The sequence below is a fragment of the Pangasianodon hypophthalmus genome, chromosome 24, assembly GCF_027358585.1.
Source record: "Pangasianodon hypophthalmus isolate fPanHyp1 chromosome 24, fPanHyp1.pri, whole genome shotgun sequence".
NCBI lineage: Eukaryota > Metazoa > Chordata > Actinopteri > Siluriformes > Pangasiidae > Pangasianodon > Pangasianodon hypophthalmus.
Genome location: NC_069733.1, coordinates 4,120,482 through 4,143,579, shown reverse-complemented (window position 1 = coordinate 4,143,579; position 23,098 = coordinate 4,120,482). Strand labels below are relative to the sequence as shown.

Sequence of the window (23,098 nt, the reverse complement as noted above, 5' to 3'; positions counted from 1 at the left end):
AGTGACATATTAATATATGGCATAGATGGAGGATTTATCTGAAATAAAATCTTGAAGAAGCCTAGGTTTCCTGAAGAACTATGGCAGGATCTCCAATATGCTGGAAAAACTAGTCTGGTTCCTCATTAAACGGAGCCACAGTGAACCACCGATGCAGTTTTTTTCTGAATACTGATTTATATATGTAGAAATGTTTCTTTAATGCTATTTTTGAAGTGCTGAACAGAGTTTCTTTACATGAGCCCAAGAGCTTTGGACAATACAGTACACTTGAGAATCCAGGGACTATTTTGGGAATGCTGGGTGCGAGGCGGGAGTACACCCTGGATGAGATGTGAATTCATTCAAGGGCACCGCGCATACACACATTCACACATTGCTTCAAACCTAGCGGCAATGTAGCATAGCCAGTTCACTTAACAGTTTTTGGAAGGTGGGATGAAACCGAAGAACACGGAAGAAACCCATATGGACATGAGAAACTAAATAAAGAGAGTAACCCATGGTCATGAGTAAACCAGGAACTCTGGAGTAGTAGAAGTAGAAGAAGAAGCAAGCGTGCAGAGAAAGTGTTGCACGCTTTCACAAGACGGTTGCAGATACGCGAGCACTGAGACACGTGTACCACCGTTCCCTCGCTCATATGGTGTACACTTTACTTGTGAGCTCATTTTTGAAACCTTGGGGGTGGCGGTAAGAAGTGTGTTGTCACGGCTGTGATTGGTCACTCTCGACCGATACGCTTTCTTCTGGAACCAGAACTCGATCTCATTTATTGTTCCCAAAATGGCAGAGGTAAAAGAGAACTTCAACTACATCTTCAGCTGAACTAAGTCTGGCGCTAACATGAGCAAGTAAGGCCACCATTTTTATTTATTTGTTCAGCTGAAGAATGTAAATGCCCCCTACTTCAAATTTTCCTCAAAAGTTCAGGTTTTGTTTATTTACCTTTGTAGAAGAATGCAATAAACTCATTTTGTGCTTTTACAAATACATTAACCTGATTCGTCTCTGCCATTTTGGGAATTTTTAAATGAGATCAAGGTCCGTGTCCAGAAGAAAGAGGATTGCTTGAGAGCAACCAATCATAGCCATGGAAATATCCATCTTATCCCCACCCACAATGTCTTAAAAATGGAAGCGAATGGAAAGGAAGCGCGTGTGTCTCAGTGCTCAGTGCTCGCTGATCTGAAGTGCTCTTGTTTTGGACAGTTTCTCTGCCATGCTCGTTTATACTATTGTGTGCACACAACGCCTTACACTCATTTTTAATGAGCGTAATAATAACCGCTGACGTTATAGAGCATATAAATCACAGCGCTGGTGTTAGCCGGCTAAACAAATGATGAGATAATTATATAAGTTGAAATTATGTAAGTTGAAATGCTGCAGCTGAAAATTCACGTCACGTTGGGTGCACTTCTTGCAGCTGTGTCGATTCATAGTCAAAACACGGTAGAGTTTACCTGGAAGTGGACTGAGATCACCTTGCTCAGATGCTCTCGGACCAGTTTAATCTACATCTGAGTCTAATTGCCTTATTCAGACCTGCCTAAAGAACCACACCGAGGAGGTAAAAGCATCAGGGGTCTATTCAAATGGACTAAGCAGTGCACACGCGAACGCATCTTTCAGTTCGTAAGTCGTTGTATGACATGACAATACAGCTGCATCATTGCCCTGTAAACCGACGTGTCTTTATAAATGAATATACGGAAGGGTTGGGCAGAACCAAGTGCACAGTCATATATTGTGGAAAAACTGCTTGCATGTCAACACTACAAACACACATTTTTTTGAAATCCGTCTCAGGAGAAAGTTTCTGACCCGAGGCGTGCTTTGTGAGCGAGCTGCATTGAGAATGAGGGCATTGTGGAACAAAGCCTGGGCATTTACCACATCAGAAAGCGTTCATTGTGAGAATACTTTGTGCTGTTTTAATAGCAGTGATGCTTTCAGCGGTGTTTAGGGGAACAACATTCCTGCTGATTGTGAGGTCTGATTGTGAGGTCTGATTGTGAGGTCTGATTGTGAGATCTGATTGTGAGGTCTGCTTGGAATGGGGTCAGAGGGTCAGAGTTTTGGTGTAAGACATCTAGTGGATGATGGATGTGGGTGTGGATCATCCAAAAAATAGGTTACTTCCCGTTATCACTTACATAATAGAAGCTACCAGCCTTGTTTCCATTTTTCCGAGAAAACGCGAGGTCAAATCCCATTGTAGTCAGAAAGTCTGATTTGGGGCATTAAGCGAAGTGTTCAAATGGTGTTTGGATTAAATTGCACTTTACATGTAAGTCAGTTTACGTAAATACAAATGTAAATAACTTTGATAGGAAACTTAAATATTGGCAAATGCCCAGAAATCGAATCAAATTCTCACAGTAGCGTAATACATGATAGTTTTCGTCGCACCTAAAGGCCTGACTGTAAACCACTTGACGTGTTTGAGGCTTGCTATCATTAGTGCATTTCCTTAAGCAATTCTACTGATCCGTCATAACATGTCTGTCTAACTGACACGTATTCCACCTGCAATTAGTGCAGAAATTAGCATAGCTCAGGTACCTGTAAAAGCTTTTTGGTGTGTGTGTGTCAGTGAGTGCACACACACACACACACACACGCACACACATGCTTGACGGTCTCATTTTTCGTGATAGCGAGTGTATTTTTAGCTCGCTGTAGATCACGGTGTGTGTGATAGCAGCCTCCTGTGATGACTTGTACACTTTTTTTTTTAAAAAAGTGAATGTTCCCTTTATGTGCTCTAGTTGTGTTGAAAACCAAACACAGTAAACCAATAATGCCAGAGTGAGAAAAAAAAAAACAACAGTCGTTCTTCATATCTGTGGCTTGAATTGAACCTTGGGCAGAACAGAGCTACCTCTCAGGTGGAGATGTGAGCCCTAGTGCAGTTCAGATGCAGTGAGAAAGCAGTTTGCCCCTGAATCAACCAAACTGCAGGATGTCGTCCAAACACGCTGTGTATTTTGCATTGGGGATGTTTTTTTGTTGCTAAAGTGACACACAAGGCCATCGGACAGAGATGCAGAAACACCAAGTTTATATAGAAAAATGCTTAATATGCATAAATGCTGAATAGGGTTAAAAAACTGGTTATTTATGTATTTTATCCCCATTTTTTTTTGTCCCCAATTTGGTCATGTCAATTCCCACCCACCATCCAGGCCTCTATTATCATATGACACCTACTCACTAGAGAGGGTGAAGGCTGACAAGTGCTTCCTTTGAGACCTGTGAAGCCAGTCAACTGCATAACACGCTCGGAGCAAACCGCTATCTGCCCTCTTCCTCATACATGAGCTCACAGACACCCACGATTGGCTAGTGTCGCTGTGATTGACAGGCGAGAGAGACTGTAACATCCCTCCCACCCAGAGAGCACGGACAATTTCTTTCTCAGCTCCTGGACATGGACGGTTGTGTCAGGATTTAAACTTATAATCTCTTGATGGTGATTTTGCAGTGCGAAGCTGAACCTCACCAAATAGCAAATACGTGAAATGCATTAATGTCGTTCCAGTTTTGGACTGCGCCTGTGATTGGTGCGTCCTGGACATGGGAATTTCCACTTATTTATGGTGAAATGAACTTCCCATCAGAACACTGGGGTGAAAATGTTCATGTAAAATGAATGTCACATGGCACTTGCCTCGAGGCAGAATGACGGTGCAGTATCGACCACAGAGACCAAACTGAACATGCAAACACGATCATATGGAAAAGTGCAGGAGATTCTCATCTTGTGTATCCATCGAGGTTAGAGATAAAATCTAATATCTATCAATAGCTTGTCAGTGACTAATTTAAATAATGAATACATTTTTAAAAATTTGAATAGGTTGCATTTGTTTATAAATATGTACTGAGAGGTCCGTGGAATTTGCTTTCTAATGGAATTCTGCCTTTTTTTTTTTTTTTTGCGTGATATTTTATAATGAACTAAATTGGGTGAAAATATAAACTATTTAGTAATTTAAACCACCACAACAAAGACAGGATAAAGCAATGGATGAATGCAGTAAAAGCAGTCAGTACACCATGGTTTCCCAAATGAAGGGTCGCCAACCCACATGGGATTGTGGGAGAAACTCGCATAATATTAGAAAATCAAAGATGTGCTGATATTTTTATATGTTACTGGGAGTCACATTCAGACTAGCCATGTATAAATTAATACATGCTTTTTTTTTTTTCAGTTTTCTGACTTGTTGGATTAGTGTAGTTCAGCAAAAAAAATGGACTATTAGAGTTGGGGTTTGAATTCTAAATTCAAATTTCAAACACATTTGGCTTCAATACTAAAGACCTACTAAAAGGTCTGTTTTGTGTACCAGCTTTCTGGATTTTTTTAGAATAGTAAATATGAATTTGAATGGAAGTTCAAGAGTTTTCGATTTGAGACGCAGCTCATGACGACAATCACGACGACAGCTGAAAGTTTTAAAGAGAGACAGAGATCGTCTGTGTGTTTAACATCGCTGCGCATGAAATTGCTAATTGGAAATGATTTGGCTCTGATGTGCCAGATACGCAGTGATACACTATATGGTCAAAAGTTTGTGGACACTTGGCCATCACACCCATATGTGCTTTTTGAACATCTCATTCCAGATTTGATCCCTTTTTGCTGTTATATTAACCTCCACTCTTCCGGGAAGGCTTTCCAATAGAGTTTGGAGCGTGGCTGTGGGGATTTGTGTTCATTCAGCTACAAGAGCATTAGTGTGCTCAGGCACCCATGTCTGATGTTGGGCGAGGAGGCCTGGTGTGCATTTGCCATTCCAATTCATGCCAGAGGTGTTCAGTGGAGTTGAGGTCAGGGCTCTGTGCAGTACACTTCCACTCCAACCTTTTTATAGTACCTGAACTAATTGTGGAACTACCCACTTTTTGGCGTTTTGGCACCTCCGGAACTGGGTGTGATTTTAGTACCGACTGCCTTTTTCGAGAACCAAATTAGCTCCTACTCTGGAGCAGGGTCTAACCAGCACGACTGGTACTATCTGTGACGTAAGTAGACGTTGATTGGCCAAACGTGTAAGAAAACGCCCTCACCCGCCATGATTTAAAACGCCGTGTAAACATACTGTAGTGTCAACTTATTCCGCAAGTATGGAGAACAGCGATAGATGGACACGAGACACAACAAAAACTCACAGCGTCCTCCATCCTCCGGTTGTTTACGTTGTTCTTCTTTGTTTCCGTTGTTGAACGCCGCGCACAAATGACGTCGCAGTCGACCGGCTTACGTCACTTCCTAGTGCCCACTGTCGGTGCGAATGCAACCCTTTAAACAGTACTGGGAAATAGTTCGCCCAGTACTTTAGTACTGTAAAAGTTTGGGAATCCCTGCAGTACACTCTAATGTTAGTAAACATGGCCTTTTTTTTGTCCTGTGGGCTTCATATCTGACCACCCACGTGAAAGTTAAAACCTCCCACTCCAGCAAGATCCCTGTCCTGATGCACACGTCTACATTGAGAAATGAAACGTACGTCTGTCCGGAGAAGTTATGAATGTCAGCGTCGTGATCAGTAAACAATAGCGTCCCTCACCTACACAACACAGAACAGCGCTTTCGGTCTCGCTACAAAACTGTTAACATAATTACACCCTTGGGTGTGAGTGCAGTCTGTTCAGCTTGTCATTTTCTCCTCTCTCTGTGTGTGTTGTGGTCTCTTGTCAAATCCATCACTCTTGCTTCTTTTTTTCTCCCCTCCTGCTCCTCACATAGCGACATTCTCAGAAAACCTCACGCTTATGCTATGCACGGCATAAATCGCTGCTGGAGGATTGAAAGCGAGAAAGAACAAAGGAAAAGAGGAGTGAAACAAAAGCCCCTGTAATCCACCGACATGCCCACATCTTTTTACAGAGCGCAACTTTGTCTTCAGAGCTGGGGGGTGAGATGGAGGGACCGAGACAAAAACGGAATGAGAGAGGGATAGAAGGAGAGTCGGAGGAGGAGGGTTTGACGCATAACTCTTTGCACAAAGCTGCTTCTGTTGGTTTCTTCTTCTTCTTCTTCTTCTTCTCTGCCGGCTGCTGTGGTCAGGGTTTCTCAGGACATCCAGTCCAGTCAGAGCGAGACAATGGCTTAAAAATGGAACAGCTTGACTCAGCACAGGGTCACGACCACAGCTGGGCAAGAAAAAAGCGTGACCTCGGAATATTTCAGCCACCATTTTGCTCTCTGAAACATGGCTGATGGTTCTGGTCACATTCTAGTCACACGCTAAGCCTCGTTTACTAATGTTAGATTACTTTCCTTATTATTTCCTCTCAAAGCTATAAGGAAGAAAAGATCCATTCTGCTTCACAGTGCTGTTTTGATCAAAGCAAAGTAGCAAACCTAAGTAGTGAAAATATCAAGAGGAGGCACTACAACGTCTTTCTATAATACCTGATAAAATGCTTGCAGCTGAGCTGAGTGTGAGCGTGGTCATTAACAATGGGCCTCAGTTATTAAACTCAATTCTAATGGATTTATGCGCAAATCAATCGTATGAGCGTTTACACACAAAAATGGGGTAATCATAAAATCCCATAAATTCAGAAAAACTTTCATATTCTACTCCTTCTCTTAAATGTGTACATTTATGCATAAGAAGACTAACTAATGTAAATTTCATTGATCAGCTTTGAATCTTATATCCTGCTTTGAGTTACTGCATGTTTATATATGAACTTCACTAATTTCAAATCACTTATTTATTTTAAACACACACAAAAATTTTATATTTTTAGACCCTTTTCACACAGGCCTAAATGGCATTTAGGAAAATGTTATATATATTTATATTTATATACAGCACAATGCATAAAATCATGAAGATCCAGGTCAAGAGCTTCAGGTAATGTTCACATCAAACATTAGAATGAGGAAAAAGTGTGATCTCTGTGACTTTAACTGTGGCATGGTTGTTGGTGCCAGATGGGCTGGTTTGAGTGTTTCAGAAACTGCTGATCTCCTGAGATTTTCACACACAACTGAATCTAGAGTTTACACAGACTGGTACGAAAAACAAAAAACACTGAGTGAGCGAAGGTTCTGTGGGTGGAAACGCCTTGTTGATGAGAGAGGTCAGAGGAAAACAGCCAGATTGGTTCAAGCTGCCAGGAAGGATAATAACAATTCATATAATCACTCTTTACAGCCGTGATGAGCAGAAAAGCATCTCAGCATGCACAAAACATCGAACTTTGAGGTGGATGAGCTACAAGAGCAGAAGATCACGCTGGGTTCCTGTCCTGTCAGCTAAGAACAGGAATCTGAAGCTATCATGGGCACAGAGTCACTGAAGCTGGACAGTTGAAGCTTAGGGAAAAAAAATCATCTGATCTTTTTCCAGTCTTCACCTGTCCAGCTTCAGTGACTCTGTGCCCATGACTAGCGAAAGATGATATCTGTTTGCTCCAGCATGTTCTTATAGAGGCATCAGATGAAGTGTGTTTTGTATCTTCTGAACGTTTCTGTGATGATGGCAAGGCTCAAGGGACAGTATGTCTGTAATATGTCTGTAACTCAGCAGCTAAGATTGCATGCTCATGATTCAAGAGAGAGCCACTGATTGCTCTGGGGAAAAAAAAAAAAGCATTCACAAAATGAATAACCATGATGTAGGAATGTTACAGCTTTGCTTCACGTGAGGATCCACTAACCCAAACTGACCTATGATGAGTGTTTACCTTCCGTGGCCTTTCAAATACCAAGATGGCCTGCTTCCTGCCTCACCTGTTACAGACGCTCTCTGTTCTGGAAAGCGCTAAGAACACAAATACACCCTGTTACTTATGAAGCGCTTTGAGCCTGACACAATTCGCTATCAGTCTGTGTTGTGCGTTTGTCGTTGTTTAATCATTGTCTCGCTTGAAGACGCTGGAATTTGCAGCACTCAGGATTGCGCTCAATAACCAGCGTGCTTCCAGACGATAATTAAAGCCAGTGTTTCAGTGTTTCAGCACTGACTCAGTGCTGGATTTCCCCCTTGGTTTTCAATGTGTGTGTCAGAACTTTTTGCCTTATGTGTGAAGAAGACCGAGCCAAAATAGTGTCTGATCTCTGTAGATTGAAAGTGTGTTTGAACTGTTTGTCTGTGTGTCTGTGTTGCAGTCTGAGCGAGAGCTTTTTCATGGTGAAGGGAGCCGCGTTGTTCCTGCAGCAGGGCAGCAGTGCGCAGGGTCAGAGGACTCACTCCCACCACAAACATGCAGGTGAGCACACACACACACACACACACACACACACATTTCCTTTTGCTCAGGGGAAGACGTATCCATGCGCTCTCACGCTGACGCACTTCTCTCGCACAGATTCGACTCACAAACGCTGTCGGCCAATCAGAATGGATTAAAGCGTTCGGAATAAGGATGGGCACGAATTCTCACAAAAGACTTCGGAAGCACAGAATGAAACACTTGAGTGTAATCAGTGACAGGGTTATGTGATGCAGCGAGACGTGAAGCGGAGTCACTGTTAGCACCCCGAAGTGAATCGTTTTCAACAATTTGACAACGATTACAGCTTTTCTTTGACGGGACACAAGTTAGTTCCTGTTCTCAAGTACGTTCTAGTAGCTAGAAACAGTCGTTCCCTCAACATCCTCTCTTACGTCTCACTCCTCACGTTAATAAGACCAGACGGTCCTGAAATGAAGACTTCCTGACCAATCAGAATCCAGAATTCAACAGCGATGTCGTGATTATAATATTAGCGTAATAAATGTGTGAATGAAACGAGCATAATTTTTTTGCCAGACCACAAAGCCGATTGGCTCAGATTAGCTGCAGAGCCCACGCACACACACACACACACACACACACACACACACAAACACATGCGCACGCACATATATATATATGTGTGTGTGTATATTTAGACACACTAGCAATTAGACTGAAAATAGACGAGTGCTGCTTGGACTAGAGTGTGAGAATGTAAGTGAGGATGAATTAGTAGGGAAAAAATGGACGCACGTCTGCAGTTCTGCAATACGACATAAAAATTAAACGAGATGATCGTCTCTGTCCTACGTGTCATGCGAAACGTGTCAAGCAGTAGTGCCTCTGAACATTCACGTAGTGTTTTTTTGTTTGTTTGTTTGTCAGTCATCACAAACTGACTGTAAGCTGCTAATTTGCTTTTAGAAATTTGTACGTAATCTTCAAAATAGTGAAATGATCTTTTTTTTTTAACAGATTTTAACAGATTTTTGGTTTTTTAATGAGCTAAAATTAGTTTTTGTTTAGCGATAAAAATAAATTATTTTTTCTTTATATTAAATAAAGCATCATCAGACAGTTTTTTTAAATTAACCCAATGCTACTGTGTATCGTGAGACATACCGTGTATCGTAGAAATGAGAATCGTGATATGATATTTTCACCCCTAAAAAAAAAGAAAAAAAAAAAGAAGACAAAAATCCAAAAGTATATCATATTTTCAGGTCTGTTCTTCTACTACATTTTTTTGTGGTTGAATCCCAATTAATAGAGCTCAAGAGATAGTGATTAATTATATATTTATATATTTAAAAAGCTCATGATACTCAAAGTGAATCAGAATGTTAATCTACTGCAATATTGATATCACTGTGTCACGGTTTTGGGTTTTTTTTTGGTCTCTCAGCCTGTGTGTCTGGTCTGATTGCATAACCCCTTCCCATTTTTTTTTTCCTTTCACTCCCCAGATCCTGTACAGATAACTTTGTGTGTGTGTGTGTGTGTGTGTGTGTGTGTGTGTGTGGGTCCTGAAGGTGTGTGAGGACAGCAGATGCTGCACAGGACCTGTGTAGGTGTGATGGCCGTGTACACAGTGCTGGTTAAGTGCATCCCCTATAAGCACCGTGTGTGTGTGTGTGTGTGTGTGTGTGTGTGTCCACGTGTGCGTTTGTGGGGATTAGCTGGATTAACGCTTTAGCGCAGCTTACACGAGGAGACGTGAGGAGAGTGCTTCTGTGTGCGTAAAGGGATTTAGGACATGAGAATACTTTTAATTTGTTTGAATGTCTCTCCATGCTGTTCTATAAAAAGCTCTCAGGTTATAACATCATGACAAACGGTACAGTTTGTTTTCTAGTGCTTGTTTTCCTGGAATTCTGTAATCAGCAGAGCAGAGAGCAGTCTGCTCTTCGGACGTCTGGCCGTGCCCTTTGTTGTTAGAGTTTTTGCGTCGATATTCCTTGAGGATGTTTTTCTCCTTTACTCTGCTTACCTCATCTGATGTTATCTCGGTACTTCATGCAACTGTGCCCGTGCGACACGCTGTTGTGGGTCGTCGGCTTTCGGTTTTACGTCTTGCTTTTGAATCCGTGCCCGTTCCAATCGAGAGCTTGAGACATGAACGATGCGCTCGTTCTATTTTCAGAGACGCTGAGTAAGACGGGGAGACAGGGTCGGCGACTCGAGGGGCAGAGAGAGGGAGATAGAGGGAGAGAGTGAGGCATGCGTTTCTTCTGACGGTCTTAAAAGTGTTCAGTCCATCAGATGTTCGAAGGCTCTGTGTGCTCGTTAAAATTACCACGATGAGCGCGATTCATTACATTTTACTGTTTAAAGCCAGTTAGAACAAGCAGGTTGACTGATCTGTTATAACTCACGAACAAAAATCTCTTTCTTGATATATATTATATAATATATTATATTATTTTGTATATTCGTTCCCTTTAAAAAGTGTCTAAACATTTTAATATAGAATACTTAAAAAAAATTATAGATGTGTGTGAAAATAGAATAAAAACAATAATAAAAACATAAAAACTAATAAAATTCTAAAGTGGAACGAATATGTAGTGAACTGTTTTTTTAAAATCAGTGATAGACGGAGATGTGGGTGGGATTATTATTCCCAGCACTCACAAAGACTCCTAGTTTAGTTTTTGCTCTATTAATGTTGTTCAGGATTGTACTGTTTCCCGAGCTTTGTTACAGATCTTATTCCCTTCCCATAACTACTGGAGGATATACACTTGCCACTTTAATAGGAACACCGGTACCCCAGCTCGTTCATGCAGTTATACAATCAGCCAATCACGTGGCAGCAGCACGATGCATAAAATCATGCAGATACAGGTCAAGAGCTTCAGTTAATGTTCACGTCAAACGTCAGAATGAGGAAAATGTGAACTCAGTGACTTTGACTGTGGTTGGATAGGTTGGCGTGAGTATATCAGAAACTGGTGTTTTTTTTTTTTTCCACACAGTAGTCGCTAGAGTTTATACAGAGTAGTGCAAAAAAAACCAACAAAACAAACATCCATTCAGTGGCAGTTCTGTGGGTGGAAACGCCTTGTTGATGAGAGATCAGAGGAAAATGGTCAGACTGGTTCAACTGACAAGAAGGTACAGTACAGGAACTCAAATAATCACTCTTTACATCCGTGGTGAGCAGAAAAGCATCTCAGGACGCACAACACATTGAACTTTGAGGTGGATTCGGTACAACAGCAGAAGGCCACATCTGGTTCCAGTCCTGTCGGCTAAGAACAGGAATCTGAGGCCATAGGGGGCACAGTTTCACCAAAACTGGACAGTTGATAATTAGAAAATCAACCTGGTCTTTTTCCAGTATATTTCACTTTGCTGTAAAAGTTGCAGCACCTGCTAGAAAGTGAACAGGAAACAAGATACAAGTTATAACAGAAAAACATCTGTTTATTTAATAATTATCTATTAATTAGCCAACGTTGTATACGGTAAAGGAAGTGTTGCAGCTGTGTACAGTAATTACAGTAGCTCTGTTATTCTGGTTTGTCTGTATTATAATTATCTCTTAACAAAACTACTTGAGAACCAGAGAGACAGGTTGTGTGTCATGTGACATGCCATGAGACTCCAGTTGATCATGTCTGAACTTCTAATCAATGTGAATCGTTTACAGAAATGGTGTATAAGGTGATTACTGTCGTTGTATTTATATAAAAGATTGTATTGGGGAAACTTGGTCTCAGATCCCAGATTGTTCCAGCTTCCGGCTGTTCCAGCTTTTCTAGCCCAGTTTCCACATTAGGCCTTAAAGTTGTGCCCTGATTTTTAACACTCAAAACTGACTCGATCTCTAATCATGTCAGAAGATGTCCTCGTTTGTTTCCTGTCCCTGTAAAATTTTCACAGATGTCGTATTTTCCCTCGTAGATGCACTTCAACAGACCCTGTGTTGTCCGGCTGTGTGAGTGTTGCGTCACATGCTCTTTTGCCTTGACCTGAGGTCAGTTTTGTTGTTTCTCTTATCAAGGTTAAAGGTCAGGGAGTGACCTGGGATCAAGCTGGCGCTCGATCAGCAGAAAAGCACCTTTGATCCAGAGCTGCTTTGCAAACCTGCAGGTGGAAGGCTTGCTACTGTTTTGCTTTTGTAGACGTGGAACAGCAAATCAAATGTCCCGTTTTAAAGGTCAAACCTTTCACTCATAATGAATGGACGATTTCAGAAAGTGTACAGAGGACTGATGTGTGATTACGTCCTTAGGTGTTTACGATGCCTTAAAAAAAGCAAGAGCCAACTGTAGATGTGTATTCCTACTAGCACGTTTAGAAAACCTGAAACTAGGCATCTTTCCACTTCCTTAAATCCTGGTTCTGTTCAGATACAGTTTTTGTCACTCTCTTTTCTCAGACACACGTTTTCACCATGCCAACCGCGACAGCGTGACTCACTACTGCAATGATGGATCATTGCTCTGGTTACCTGAAGCGTTGCCAGAAAAACAGAAAGCAGGAACTACAGCCACAGAGGCCGAGCGTTAAACAACATCTGATCAAAACCAAAACTGCTAATTAACGCCGACGGTGGTTTAGATTTACGAGCTCGTCTGGCCACCATCTCTCCCTCTCTCTCTCTCTCTCCTTCTCTCTCTCTCTCTCTCACCTCCCCCCCTCGGGGCGATGCCACACATCCACAGCATCCAAACAAACGTAAAAATGGTCATTGTTTAGAGAAACTGCTTTTCCAAAGAGCTTGTTTGGCATCTCAGGTTCTGTCTGGAGGCAAGGTCAAGGTTGATTTTGTTTTTGTATTTTTTTAACCTCTCAGAAGACTAATTTGAACTCTGTACAACCTCAAGAACAGAGAACTGAGATATGAGTCCACATTCTGGACTGAAAGGGGGATGGTTTTGGGTGGTAACTTGCGTCAAACCTCTTTATTCTAAGGTTCAGAAGGTTAAAGAGTCTTAGGTTACTTCTTGGAGAAAAGGAAAGAACTGAATAAGCTCTAGAGAGAGAGAGAGAGAGAGAGAGAGAGAGAAATGTGCAATAAGGTGTTATGGGTATGCTCCGTAATGCCAGTCTACAAAAAGAGAGAAAAGAGAAACACATTTTAATGCAGGTCTCATATTTTGTGATCTCATCAGATACTACAGATAAAGTAGGGGTCCAGAAGTCTGAGAGCGCAAGTGAAAATGCTTCTATTTTGCGTTCTTTTCTAATTTCATTACAAATTATATTATTGACAACAACTGGAGTGAATAGTAGAATCTTTGAAAGAATCTTGGTGTGATCTGGCTGCCTCCAAGCGGAGTCACTGTTACCGCGTCAAAGTTGATTATTTTCTATTAACAGCATGTTCCGAAGTGTTTTATTCCTATTATGCCAACATTACAATTTTCCATTGATCAAAAATAACATTATACCTTTTATCAATTTATGGTTATGTTGTGGAACATCAGCGAAATAGTTCTTGTTGTCGCTCACGTTATAGCAGCTATAAACATCCATTCCTTCACCAGCGTCTGTTTTTTCTCAATTGAAGTTAAGACAAAAAAAAAAAATACAGCTTGTTATCTTACAGCGAATCTTACAGCGAATCCGCCAATCACCATATCAACATTATACAATACCTGCCTACGCCGTTGCTATAGAAACAGAGCACATTAATAAACCTTGCAGACTGTTGTTAGAGCTTCTGTTGTAGAAAATTAATCCACACCTTCTGACCAATCAGAGTCAAGAATTCAACAACGCTGTGATGTAACAGAAAACAAAAGACACCTTCAGCCAATCAGAAAGGAGCATTGTTTCTCCTATGGCCGTGGTGTAACTGTGTTTATTCGTTGTATTACATGTTGATGCACAATCTGTACATCTTGTACTCTCTTCTTTAAGAGATTTAGATTCTGATCATGAGAGCTGCGTTATCTGTGAAGATTATCTGTGGAATCTTCACACTGCATTAGTGTGTGTGTGTGTGTGTGTGTGTGTTTGTGCTTGACTTTACATACTTGTGAGGACCAGAGTTAGGTTTAAGAAAAACAAACATAAGCCTCAGGTCCTCAGTGTTGTAGTAAAATTTGAGCGCGTGTATGGACGATGCGCAGTGCTCTGAGCGCTGGCTGTCTCCGTCCCTTCCTCCTCACTCATCGAGAAGTGAATCATTCGTTCCTCCCCATTCCTGCTGTGCCTCACCTCTATAAATCTTGCTCCGGTTTTATTGCCATAATGTTTGCGTTGATTTAACACATGCGGTATGTCATGGTGTCGAGCCGACGAGCTGGTTTATTAAGAGGTCGAGTCGTCAGGGTTGTGTTTTAACAGCGTATTTTCCTCTTTCAATAGGAGATTTACCTCAGCACCTACAGGTGATGATCAACATTCTTCGCTCCGAGGACCGAATCAAACTGGTGAGCACACGCACACATGCACACATTCACACATTCACACTCATGCCTGAATGTGTTTTATTGACGGCTGTAGGCTGTTTGCCGTTTCGTCTCGTTCATTAACCGATGAGAACACGCTCGAGTGTATGTGCGTTATTGAGGAGTTTCCACGTGACACACTCTTTCCAAATAAACCTGTCAACATTTCACGCATGTTTCTTGAAGCGTGTGTGTGTGTGTGTATGTGTGTGTGTGTTGGACAGTATTTAGTGGTTCTGTATGTTAGTGTGCACAGAGATGCACATTGAGGTTATTTTCCTCGTATTACAGTATTAATGAAGACCAGACACAATCCTGATTAGTGAGGACATTTTTTGGCCCCATTTACACACATTTTCAGTGACCTGAGCATAATTAGATTACATTTCACCCCAACAATAAAACAGGTGTTAACCATAGACACATATATATTACAGACATACTTAAACAATGACGAAATTCTGTCCGCAGTGACATGAGGCCATGTGGACGCATTACTGGTGCTACTTCTCCATCCTGGAATATGAATGTGTGTCTGTGGATGTAGGGCTGGGAGATGTAGACAAAATCTTATATCACAACATGGATAATTTCATATCTTGAAATGACATAGCACAATATATTAGGTTTTCTGTAAAATTGCTGAAAAAATGATCTATACGGAATAAGACAATAATGCATTCATTACTGGGCTGCATTTAAAAATTACCGTTTTCTGGTCAGTTACTGATTTGTTATACCCAAACCACATCCTAACGACAGAAATACCTCCCTTTTTAGGTACAAGTTCCTTATCTTTTAGTTGGGCTGATGCCTGTTCTGTGTCAGAGTGTTGTGCCGAGTTTCGCTCTGTGTCATTCTCGTCCATGCTTGTCTTTGTTTTTGTTACAGCACGCCGCTAGTATCTCCTCGCGCCGACCTTAGTGACATCAGTCGGCTGTCTTTTGCGAAATCTGCGATATACTTCATCGATATAGGAAAATATCTATCATTAGATATTTTTTTATTATCATCCTCAGATATGCATTGCCATATTGCACAGCCCTAAGTAGATATAATACATATAAACACATTTCCAAAAACATCTGCTATAACAAAACTGGAGTGTTGTAATGAAAAATGTAATATAATGCAGAACTTCTTATGTAATTGCTTTATCCTGGTCAGGGTCCCGGCAATGTTTTATGTTGTTTTCAATATTTAAATCAAAAAACATTTTTTTCCCCTTTATTTCTCCACACATCATGAGTGTCCTCTATGGCCATGTTTATATAGATATATCTGGATGTAGTGCTGAAACATGTGACCTCTACGCTCATTTTTTCATCTGCTCTTTATCAGTGAACAAACTTTTCCACCGCAGCCAATGTAAAACCTTTATCCACAATGTTAAGCCATTTAGTTCTGCTTTTTTAATTCACATTTCCAAATTTCACATAAAAGAGCTAGTTGGGAAACCTTAGATTTTAGGTAAAATATTAGATATTTTTAACCACAGTAAACTTCACACTTCATTCTTGGGCAGTTTCTGTGTATCATCTAGGTATTAATAATACATTACATCTCACTGAATCTCCCAGTGTGAACTAAAGTGCATATAAGTAAGCAAGAGCGAAATCAGATCATTCATTATCCAGATATCGCTAATGGGATGTTTGCTGTCTACTGACATAAGTGGCTGTTTCTTATTATCTGTGTGTGTGTGTGTGTGTGTGTGTGTGTGTGTTTATGGGTGGCAGGCGGTGCGGTTGGAGAGCGCTTGGTCAGATCGTGTGCGGTACATGGTGGTGGTTTACACCAGCGGCAGACAGGACACGGAGGAAAACATTCTGCTGGGGATGGACTTCAGCAATAAAGACAGGTAATCACACACACACACACACACACACACACACACACACACACACACACACACACAGGTTTGCCTTCAGAAATACTTTTGCTCAATGCTAACAATGAATAGACTTCATCGTACTAGCTTTTGCACATTGCTGACCATGTTAGCACTGTTTTTTCAGACTTTCCTTTGTATTAACAGCACTTTTCTGTTCTTCTATTGGCCAACTGAATCACTGACAAAAAAAAAAAATCAAGGAAAAAGCACACACAACATTTTCACATTTTCTCTGTCTTGTGTTTACTGTCAAGGTCAGTGTCAACCTTTTCCCACCGTCAACTTTTTTTTTTTTTCCTTTTTCCCAATGGTCAAAAAAAACACTTTACTGCAAACTTCCATGATTAAGAACATACGCAGGTGTAACCACTCACTCATTACCTGCTTGTTCTCTGCGACTCCTCTGCATGTTCACAGTCGGTGCTTGACCACACCTTTCTGCCACAATGATCTAAACATTTGTGTAACTCTGTGGATGAGGAAGTTTTGTGCCTTTGCTGTAGTTTTGGAGACAGAAAATTGAGAGAATTGGAGCTCCTTGTGTGACTTGACTGAATCTTCTAGATTACAAAATTGGAATAATGACAAAATATTTTCGACTCGATATGTCGTATATCTTCTTATATTTGCTCCTCTGTTCATGTTTTCCATGCACACTCTGCTGGAACCAAAAAAAAGCTAACAGAGGCATTTTTCATTTATGAAACTTTCCCTTAAGATTACATGAAAACATGCACTGATGTCAAGTATGAAACAAATCCAAGACCAGATGATGCATGAATTTTTAAGCTCAACTTCGACCCTAGCCTTAGAGTCCAAATCCAAAGCCTAACCCCACTGCTAGATAAGAACAAGGCTAAAACAAGATTAGCGTAGTTTTGCTTAACTAATAATGAATACAAATTTCAAACTCATTAGCTACCAAAAACCAAGACCTAATGAATAAACAACTTTACGCTTGCTAGCAAGCTGATTATTGTAATTTCTCTTAGTCCACACTAGCTCAGTGAAGGTGTATCTCAGACCTGACTGAAATCAGGAAGATGAACCTGGTGGTTTGAGTTAGGTTCTGCTGCTACTTCCTCCTCGGTGAGACAGACCAGCTGAGCTTTACTACACTGCGTTAATCTCTGTGGTTACGCACTCATCAAGTCTAACTGCACTCAGACGCTCTGAGTCAGTGTGATGGGCCGCTCGAGCCGACGACGCGAACAGCTGCGATAATAGATCAGTAGCAAGACTTCACATGATTCACTTCAGCTGAAGTCATGAGCATTCAAGTGAAGAGAATCATGATGGAGAAGAGTGTAGATCTTCTGCACCAAATAAGAAGAAAAATACTTTAAATTCCACTTTGTAATTTCTCTAACCTTATGATTTACTAAAAATATCTTGCATACGAAGCATGCTTTTTGTCTTTGGAAGTGTCTTACTTTGCAGTGTTTGTTTGGTGGGAAAACAAATTAGTCAAATATAGTCAAATAGCCATGAATGTATTTGAAGTTTACATCATTAGATTTACACTGGAGCTACAAAGCTAGCATAACTAACAAGTAAGCTACCAGTTTGACCTGTTAAAGGTCACTTCAATAATCTTTCAAGCTGCACTGCATCTATAACATCTTCTATTAAACTGTAGTGATAAAATATCAAAACACAACAGAAAAAATGTTTATTTCACTATTTTTATTCACTCATGTCCATTGCATTATCCAAAACTTAGTAACTTTGAAGAAGTTTTTAAGCTCTACCCACTTCACATTATAACTTACATGCTAGTTTCCTTTTTAAATCTTACAAACCACACAGTAAGCCACATTGTATTTGTAAAACTGTAAAACTGTTTTTCCTCTAATTCAGTTGTTCTCGATACCCAGAACCAAACATTTCCCAAAATGTTGATTATTATTGGATTTACGTTAGATTTTTATACTGAAAATGGCATCAAATATTTTTATATTTTATACAGCACGTTTTCTTGATTAAATAAAGAAACCAAGTAATGACATTCCAACACACCATGCTGTTGAGAGTGTCTTCTCAGTGAAGTTACATTTGAATTAATTTAGTTAATTTTAATTAACATTTTAATTCTAATCACTAGATTTTTATGTAGGTTTTATTAAGTATGCAAAATTCCAATATAGACAATCTTAGGCAAAGCTTGTCTGGTGTTTAAAAAAAAAAACCCTGTTAATAATGCCTTGAATCATCACACACTCGCCTCAAACAGGTGTGTCGAGTTGCTCAGTGTCTCAAACAGGTTTGTGTGTATGATTTGTGACAGTGTGCGACACACCGAGCTATAAAAACGAACGAAAGGATGTCACAGAGCTAAATACAAACTCAGCGAGGAGGCGTGGTGCAAAGACTGGGCATGTAAATGCACGTTAAAGATAGTGATAGTCAAAGTGATAACGTAATATTCCAGTTCACATTTGTGATGATTTAGACGTCAGGTTTGTGCGATGCTAGAGTCTATAGGCTGTAAACTTATGTTACGCGTTAGCTACATTTGCCTCAAGAGGTGTGGCACCCAATAAAAGTCTCGGGTGGTTTTTACTTATATGATGTCGGTTAAGAAGCTCGCAGGACAAAAAAATATAAATAAATTGAAATTTGTTTATCTTTTGGGAAACAGAATCTTTAAAGTTTGTTAGAAAATAGCGTGAGCAATTACGAACAAAAATAACGGAAGTGGGCGGGATTGGGATTTAAAAAAAAAAAGCTTTAAACATCAGACATGTCTTGGCTGAACAACTATATTCAGGGCAATTACAGTGTTTACGTAGGATGTTTGCAGACTGAAAGAGTCAGAGTTGGGTAACAGTTGTGTTTTTTTTTTGTCCTCACAGTAAAAGCTGCTCTATAGGGATGGTTCTGCCTCTTTGGAGCGACACAAAGATCCATTTGGACGGAGACGGGTGAGTGCATCCTCCCCTACTGGTCCAAACACACAAATGCAGCCTCAGTGTGTGTGAATATTGTAGCAACCGTCACCAAATGTTAAAAACGTTTTTTAGAAGTCAGTCATTCTGTCGTCTACAGTTAGAGCACCAGCAGTGTTTTAATGTGTATTTTATTTGTAATCACAGACGTAGCATCACAATGATTTTGGAACAAATTGAGCAACTGGTGTTTGAGCAGGATATTCAGATTCAGAGCTCTGGTTCATAAAAGAATGTCTTAAAAAAAAAAAAAAAAAAAAAAAAAAAAAACAATAATGATGATGATGATGGTTATAAATCTGGGTAAAAACTGTATATTAGTTTTCCATTCCAGGGAAGTTAAAAACAGATTCATCTGATTTGGGATTTGAAATCGGATATTATCATAATATCACTCATATTCTTACTCCTATAACATTTATGGCCGAAAAATAAGTAGTTATGTAGTGCGTATAGATAAATAAGGTATTATCCATGTTTCTTTGTTGCTATATTACATACAGTATTCATCACATTAAAGGTGTTTAGGAAGAGAATGTAAGATGCCCATTAATTGTATGCGAGAGGCTAAACAGGAAGTCAAAAATATTTATTTTAATTTCCAATCATTCAAGAGGAAACGTTAAGCTTTCGAAGTGGATCGGTTGTTGACCTTTGTGTTCCCGTCTGCAGGGGTTTCAGCGTGACTACAGCAGGACGCACACACATCTTTAAACCTGTGTCCGTTCAGGCCATGTGGTAAGACACACTCAAAATCTAGCAATGTAGGCTCTTATTGTCCCCTTAATGGAACAGTTCAGTCAGAAATAAATCCTGTACTAGGTTTTCCCTGATTGCTACTGGTAGCTGATAAGCTGATAAGATTGTTTCTAGTTTTGTAAAATAGCAGAATAAGTATACTTAAAAAAAAAACATTAATGGAACTAAAATCAGATAAAATGTACAATTTGTCATTCATTAATAGATTAAAAATTAATAGTCGGCAAATTGGTGTGGTATAAAAGAAATAAAACACATCAGGACGTGCTGTTATAGGAAAATAATCAACAACAAGCTGGTGTTACTGTTACCTCCCTGAAGTTGATTACATTAATATAATAATCCAGTATGAGCTATTATATTATCATATACAATTCTGCCTTCAGACTTCAGGCCTCCAACCTGAGTGTGATGCTGGTGCTGAGGAAGAACGTGATTCCTTTTCTCACAATGGAGAAGTGACAGTTTTGTGACGTCATTTTGTGCATTTTTCTATATAACAGTGTGTTATAGAGTGTCAGAAACCACAACCTGTTCTGTTTGGAAAAACATTAACATGCAGTTTGCAGACATGCTAAACTGGTAGCTATAAACTTCCCTTACTTGTTAGCTACAGTCGCTTTTTAAGTCTAGTGCAAAACCAGGAAGGAGCAAACTTTGGATTTGACTTATCGATTACAGTTGGGGTAAAGGGAAAATTAGGAAAAGCATTGCGTTAACCCTTGACTGCCTTCTGAATGTAAATTTAGCTCAGAAAGGCAAGAAGAGTTTTAATATTATCGCAGATATTATCGCAAATATTCAAAGATCAACAGGAAATTTGAAAGCTGGTCCTACTGCATTCATAGTCATATTTATTTGAATAAAAAATGGAAGGTGATACCTCATGACACAGCAGCATTGTTGTTCTGAGAAGCTCTGGTTTCATGTGGCCAGAGTGTGAATAACTCATTTCATTACGATGGAAAAAGGAAGCGATGACGGTAGATACGCGTGCGTGCTTTCAGCTGATCGTGGTCATACAGAAGGCCTTGTTCAGGTGGCTGGGTGGGTCAGGAGCTTTATTTCTGAGCACACACTGCTTGTTAACACTGTTGATCAGATCTACTGAGAGATTCACCAAACTCAGCCATTGGCTGCCACCTGTTGGTGGGTGTGTGTAACTGACATTGCTTACTGATGAGATTATTTTGTATGCACTTCACGTTTTCCTCCCAGGTTCTGACTGATGGAATCGAATAGAGGAGACGTTTATTTTTATAGTGTTTTACAGACAGTGCACTTACCCTAGTGATTTATGCCAGCTTTACACTGTATGATTTTCATCTCCATGTTGTTGTCACAGACAAGAATTGCATGTCATAAAATAATTCTGTATGCGTCTTAATATGCATAATGTGATTGGCTCATCTGCCAGTTTAGTGCCTTTGCGGCCAAAGACAGCCGACGCCAAAGTTCTGGCAATGTGTCAGAAATGCTTGAGTAAAATCTCAGGATGTGAGTGCTGCTCCAACACTCATCTAAAAAACCACCAATAGCAGGACTGCATAGAAAAAAAACCAGCAACGGCAAAACGTAAACGAAACATGCTAATGGACTGGAAACATATCCTTATTTTAAGAATGTTTCTCTTTACGTGTCTCTGTTACATGTCTCCTCTGACTGATGACGTAAGCAGAAATTTGCTTTATCATTAGAGGATCTTCGTCGTATAATCTGAAATGGAGAACATGTTAACACACAGTATGATATACAATTCAGCCAAGATTTTTTTACAGTGTGAAAAGTACTAGATTGTTGATTCTAGGCTTAAGCCCATAAATGATAAGACAGCTATGGACAAAAGAAACCTTGAGAGGATTTAGTGGGAAGTTCAGTCTAATCTGGACGGCACTGTGAACCATTAATTTTATCTGAAAGTAAAGGAATTGATGTTTATATTGAGTAATGGTTAAACGTATACTTAGAAGTATGCGTATAATAGACAGATTGGCCATCGTCAGGTGCAGGTATGAGCGAGCAGGATGGGAACAGTCCAGTTTCCGGTCTCTCACTCCTGACCTTTGCGCTGTTACCAGGTCGGCTCTGCAGGTGCTGCACAAAGCATGCGAGGTGTCGCGGAGATATAACTACTTCCCTGGCGGAATTGCACTCACCTGGACGGGCTACTATGAGAGCTGCATCTCCTCCGAACAGAGCTGCATCAATGAGTGGAACGCCATGCAGGACCTGGAGACGCTGCGACCCGACTCGCCCGCCATGTTCGGAGACAAGTGAGTTCTTAATCTTACCTTGATCTAACCTGATCACTTTGTTCTTTGAAGAGTGCAATGTATCCTCAGTATATTTCAGTATATTTTAGGGTCTCGTCCACTGACATACACTAAGTTTTTGGTAGTAAAATTTTCTTTTCTTTGTCTAGTTTCTTTGACATACTGTGACATGAAATAAGGTAGCTGAATAAGCGGAAAACTCTCAAAATAGATCCCGGATCAATCGCTCTTCAACCTGGTGCATGTGCTTGGAGCATAGCAGCTTGATTCTACGTATATCAAGTAGTTTTTTTGTAGCTTTTATCGTGGCTCAAACCGAAGCGCTTCTGTGATTTAATCTTCATCTGGCGTTCTTTCCAGGCCGACGGAGGGAGAGCGAACCGAATGCCTCATCAAAACCAAACTCAGGAGCATCATGATGCTGCAGGACCTGGAGAATGTGACGTCTAAGGAGGTGACGAACAAACCTGCCGTGTGTAGCTCTGTAATGTCAGAGTGAAATTCCTAGAATGTACCAAATGTCACACATTCTGCATAAAACATAAAAGTTTATAATTTATTTAGCAT

The 23,098-nt window shown here is 40.3% G+C and overlaps 1 protein-coding gene across 2 annotated transcripts in view; it reads left to right on the top strand.

The window, feature by feature from the left end:
* The window catches only part of ssh1a (slingshot protein phosphatase 1a), a 59,266-nt gene that overhangs the window by 26,407 nt on the left and 9,761 nt on the right, over positions 1 to 23,098 (top strand). For both annotated transcript variants that reach the window (XM_026939581.3, XM_026939582.3), the window contains 7 exons: positions 8,141 to 8,241; positions 14,575 to 14,639; positions 16,397 to 16,518; positions 19,407 to 19,475; positions 20,172 to 20,237; positions 22,337 to 22,531; positions 22,892 to 22,985. In XM_026939581.3, the coding sequence (XP_026795382.2) occupies positions 8,141 to 8,241; positions 14,575 to 14,639; positions 16,397 to 16,518; positions 19,407 to 19,475; positions 20,172 to 20,237; positions 22,337 to 22,531; positions 22,892 to 22,985 (712 nt within the window). The remainder of the gene's footprint in view (positions 1 to 8,140; positions 8,242 to 14,574; positions 14,640 to 16,396; positions 16,519 to 19,406; positions 19,476 to 20,171; positions 20,238 to 22,336; positions 22,532 to 22,891; positions 22,986 to 23,098) is intronic.